The 4,811-nt window shown below is 36.5% G+C and overlaps 1 protein-coding gene across 1 annotated transcript in view; it reads left to right on the top strand.

Annotated features, from left to right (window-relative positions):
- Window positions 1-4,811, top strand: part of LOC107656212 (cadherin-like and PC-esterase domain-containing protein 1) — a 54,340-nt gene that overhangs the window by 5,214 nt on the left and 44,315 nt on the right. The window contains 1 exon segment of the mRNA XM_016443978.1: window positions 4,635-4,806. Within this exon segment, the coding sequence (XP_016299464.1) occupies window positions 4,635-4,806 (172 nt within the window).

Raw genomic sequence — 4,811 nt, 5'->3', positions numbered from 1 at the left:
TACATTAAATGTATTTTATTTATTATAAATGTATACATTTTGTAAATTTATTCATATATATTAGTAGTAGTAGATGTATTAATATAATAAAGGTGTGTGTATAAATTATGACACAGGACATTCTTAAGTCAGAAGACATTATTAAATGTATTTACATTTATATTTTTAATAGATATGTTTACATGTTTTATGTTATTTTTATTAGTAGTAGTAGTAGTAGTAGTAGTAATATAGTTTAACTGGATGCATAGCAAGTTTGCTCATTTTTACAGAATCACATATAATATATAAAAAAGTCATATTGAAGAGTACAGCTGCTCTAAATGTGACTCATTCAGTCAGATTTTAAAGGCATAATTGTTCTGAATTCACAGATACTTTCTATTCTGATGTAAGTCTTTACATTCTGCACTTGATTGTTAGAAAAACTTGTCTGTGTTAATTTTATAGTTAATTTTGCCATTGCTCTGATGTATCTGAGCGCAGAGGGTGACTTTAATAATGATGTTAATTTTGTTTGGCTTGTCTTTCCACATTGCTGTCGTAAGAAAACAGAGTAGAGTTTATGAGATGATAATGGTATTTTGGCATGGGCACTAACTCCTAAGTGCTATCCTGAGCACACAAAAACTTCTGGATATTTTACACTAGCCTGACTAGTGCACTGAATGTTTTGGTAGCCTTCACAACCAAACATTAACCATGGAAATACCATCTGATACAATCACCAGTACCACCACATTACTTTCTGGTAAGGTTGTGTGTAGGATTTCTGCATGTCAGTCAGGGTGGTCTGTTCTTTATCTGTGTGTTTACTGGGTCAGAGGGCATGTGAGGATTGAGTTGTTTGAATCTGAGTACAGATGTTGTTATGCTTAGATTTGTTTCGTTGTATTATACACAACACTTGTGACCCATTTGTATATGTGTGTTTGTGTGTGAGAGAGAATATGTCATTTTTTTCTCTTGTCAGTATTGCATGCATGTGCACATAGCCTATGTCTTTGTGTGTTTTTCTGTACCATGTGTGCCATAAAAGTCATGACCCTTTGGGGACGGTGTTAGGAGGATGGCTTTTAAAGATGATAGCATTATTTTTAGTCCAAACACTTTTGGAGTTTAGTTGCACATGCCAAACACCATCTACTATGTCTCTCATTTGCATTCAAGACTTGGTTGGATTTTTATGTCTGGTTCCCACAGTTTAAAATGACCTTTGCTTGTTCATCATTTACAAGTTAGCAACAAAAGAGGATGCTTTTTCATGAAAGAGCATTTTCAGCTGTGATTTGACTGCATTTCCACAGATCCCTTCACCAGAGGACTAAATTAATATTTATGTGTATATTCATCTCCTGTTTTTATGTGGTGGGAATTAAAGGAAGATTACCCTGAGAGGATTTAGTGTTTTGTGTATAGCTGATTTAATTTCAGATCGTATTAAAGTTAATGTATCATTGTGCTCTCTCAGCTCAGGGTTATATATATATATATATATTATTATTATTTTTTTTTTTTGTTTGTTTGTTTTTTTCCCTCTCCCTCCCACCTTCCTTTTTATTTCCCTCTTTCTTCATGAGACGTTTCTTATTTGTTGTTATTACTTCCTTTGAGCGCTGGGCTGTTTTAGGCAGCGCTTTAATGAAGTAATGATGTTTGTGTCTTGGGCCGCAGACACGGAGGGTAAAATGAATGTAGTACAGTAATTGCATGTTTTAGATTAGTGTCTGCAGCCTGAGGTCTCACAGAGGGGCAGGAGAAAGGGAGCAGATGCGAGGAGAGACAGACTGGGGGATGTAGGGAAGAAAGAGTGGGAAACTAAGTAAGACTGGAAATGAGATGCATCTTATTTATTTTGAGTTGATGATGAAGTTGGAATTCTAGTAGGTGAAAAGAAAAGAGAACAGTTATAAACTAGATTTTAGCGGTGCTAGCTTGTGCAAAACTCGCCGTCATGACGCTTGTGTGATATGCAGTTGCCAAGGTGTTATAGATGGTTATGTTCGATGGTTACTTGTTAGATGGCTAAAAGTCTCTGATATTCTAGTATCTAGATATGAGTTAAGTCCATCCTTCAATGTAAGTGTAAGATTTTTATAATTTTTTTATCTCGCTTTCAAGCGAAAATCTAATTGCTTAATTGAATACACATCTCCTAATATTCTTCTAATATTTATTATAAATAAATAAAAGTATTATATTTACTGCTACTACTAATATGTATTATTATTATTATTAATTATTATTATTATTATTATTGCTGTTGTTGATATAAAATGTTTGTACATTTCTGTAGTTATACAAAAATAAAATTAGAAATAAAATTATTATATTTACTGTGTATTATTATTATTATTATTATTAATAATAATAATAATAATAATAATAACAATGAAACAAAGGAGTTAGTTATGCATGTATATAGTAGTATATTTCTAATATATTTAAGTATTAGTTTTCATATAATAATAATAATAAAACACATGAATACCAGGTCAGGTGAGGTTTTTTTCAGTGTTGGAGCTAAACTATGCAGGATAGCGGCACTCTAGGCCCCTGTCCCAAATGGCACCCTAAACCCTCGCGGTCTTCCTCTGAGTCCGTACTTTCGTGACGTAATGCCACTTTGACTGTCGGGTAGAAGTCTGCTGTGGAGCTTGCCCCAGTGCGGGCTCGGCAGAAGTGCGGATCGAGGGAGCATACGGCCGCAAAGGGGGCACTCTCGAGCACCCTTCTGAATGCTAAAATGATGATTGGGACACCCTATGGTCTCGTGGACTTAACGGACACGCGCACGCGGCGGCCATTGTAAGTCCTTAAGATCGCAAGTGCACATGAAGTGTTCCACTTGGGACAGGGCCACTGTGTGTTTCATTGTGAAAGCGAAACTGCTTTGTTTGGCCTTCCAAAAGAGGACACAACTAGAAATCAGTGGTTAAGTTGTATTTAAAACACTGTTCCAGAACAGTTCAACCCAAATACTCAGATGTGTGCAGCGCATTTTATGGAGTACTGTTTCCTGAACCTGCAGAGTAGCCTAGCCTACAATGCGTCTGTGCTCAAAGGCTGTTTCTATAAAGTGGGGCAGTTCCAACTTTGCAAGGACAGTCTGGCGCTTCTGACTCACAGCCTGTAAGTACGTTTTTTATATTTAAAGAATTTGCCACTGACGATTCAAACGCGAGTTTTGAGCAGTGTAGAGTAGCGCTTGTTGTTTGTCATTTCTCCGATCACAAATGCAGACATGGTTTTATGTTTACGCGGCGCGATATGCAACGCAACGCGTAAAAAGACAGTATAAGTCATTATAATCAGTAATTATGTCCCCACTGGATGCAACAAATGCCTCGTTTATAATGGGTTTTATTGTTTTTGTCTTTTCACGCTCACCAAATACACAGCATAATGTTATTTTTAGCAACGTCATATGACCCCTTTAAATTAGAAATAAATATATTACTGTATAAATGTATATCTAAGCCTTTTATTTAATTATTAATGATGTTGTTGATGATGATGATGATATAAAGGGGTTATATACATCATAAATAATTATTATATATAATAATAACAAAATTAAAATATGCATTGTTGTTGCTAATATTAATATTATTATATGTAAAAAATAATGTTTAAATATAATTAGAAATAAATGTTACTTAATGTACAACTAAAACTAATGTACAACTAACCCCAGTGTTGTTAATAATAATAACTAATAATAATAATAATAATAATAATATCATTATATTGTTGTTGTTGTTGAGTATACTGTACTATATCCTCTAATAAGAGTTTGTCAAAGATGTTTATAGTTTTATTATTGAAATCCCTAACCTATGTACTATACAATAGTAAAGAGAGAATAATGGGTTGCAGGGGTTGACTTTGGCCATTTAGGACCCTTTCATTAAAGTGGCTGAGCTCCCAGATGGAAACATTTACAAGCAGAGGAGGACTGGACCACTGAGAGAGAGCGAGAGAGAACAGCACAGCATGACGGCAGAAAAAGATGAACACATGCAGAGAGAAAAGAAAGGGGAACAGTATCATCCATGCTGAAGGAGCATGGCTCCCCTCCCTTCCTCAGTCACACACTCCATGCTGAAGCTCTGCCCAAATAACGCTGTGTTCCTCTGATTCTGTTATGCAACACGGAACTGGATGATCATGTGCTATGTTTAATATGACTTTTAAAAAGGCTCATGTTGTCAGGCTTTCCTCTCTTGCTAAACTGAACTGTATCCTAAAATTGTCCTGTGCAGCAGCCGTCACCTGAAACTCTGAATGAGTCCAGGCGTCTGAAGTCTGCTGTCATCTAGTCCTGTTCTCAGAGAAAACAGGGTTCAGCCCTCCTCCCTACCTGACGGCCCACACTGGCCATTACCATGCTAGACTGCATTATGGGTACTTTTGAAATGCTCGGCTGCCTTTCTGATTAACCCCTGCTGTTGTGATCCTCACATGTGACAAAACCAGTGGACGGTTTAAACCCAGTTTTGAACTTCATGGAGCATTTGTAACATACAATCAGGTTTATTGTGCATTTTTTAAGTTTTGAAGGAAGTAACATCAAGAATGAATACAAGTAAAACTGTAATTGCAAAACAGTTTCTCTTTCCTCCTTCTCTCAGGTTCATCATTCTAAGTGCAGATGTGCTGGAAAAGCCATTATTCTGACAGGCCAACGTGCTCCGACGGACACTGAGGTCCAGTTGTACCAGAGAGTCCTACAGCAGCAGGGGTATCAAGTGGATCAGGCCCGTTACGCAGAGACCAGCGCCTCACTCAGACAGGGCAGAAGAGGTGGG

The sequence above is a fragment of the Sinocyclocheilus anshuiensis genome, unplaced genomic scaffold (genome assembly GCF_001515605.1).
Source record: "Sinocyclocheilus anshuiensis isolate Anshui unplaced genomic scaffold, SAMN03320099.WGS_v1.1 scaffold183, whole genome shotgun sequence".
In the NCBI taxonomy this organism is placed as follows: domain Eukaryota; kingdom Metazoa; phylum Chordata; class Actinopteri; order Cypriniformes; family Cyprinidae; genus Sinocyclocheilus; species Sinocyclocheilus anshuiensis.
This window is presented reverse-complemented; position numbering and strand designations above follow the sequence as displayed.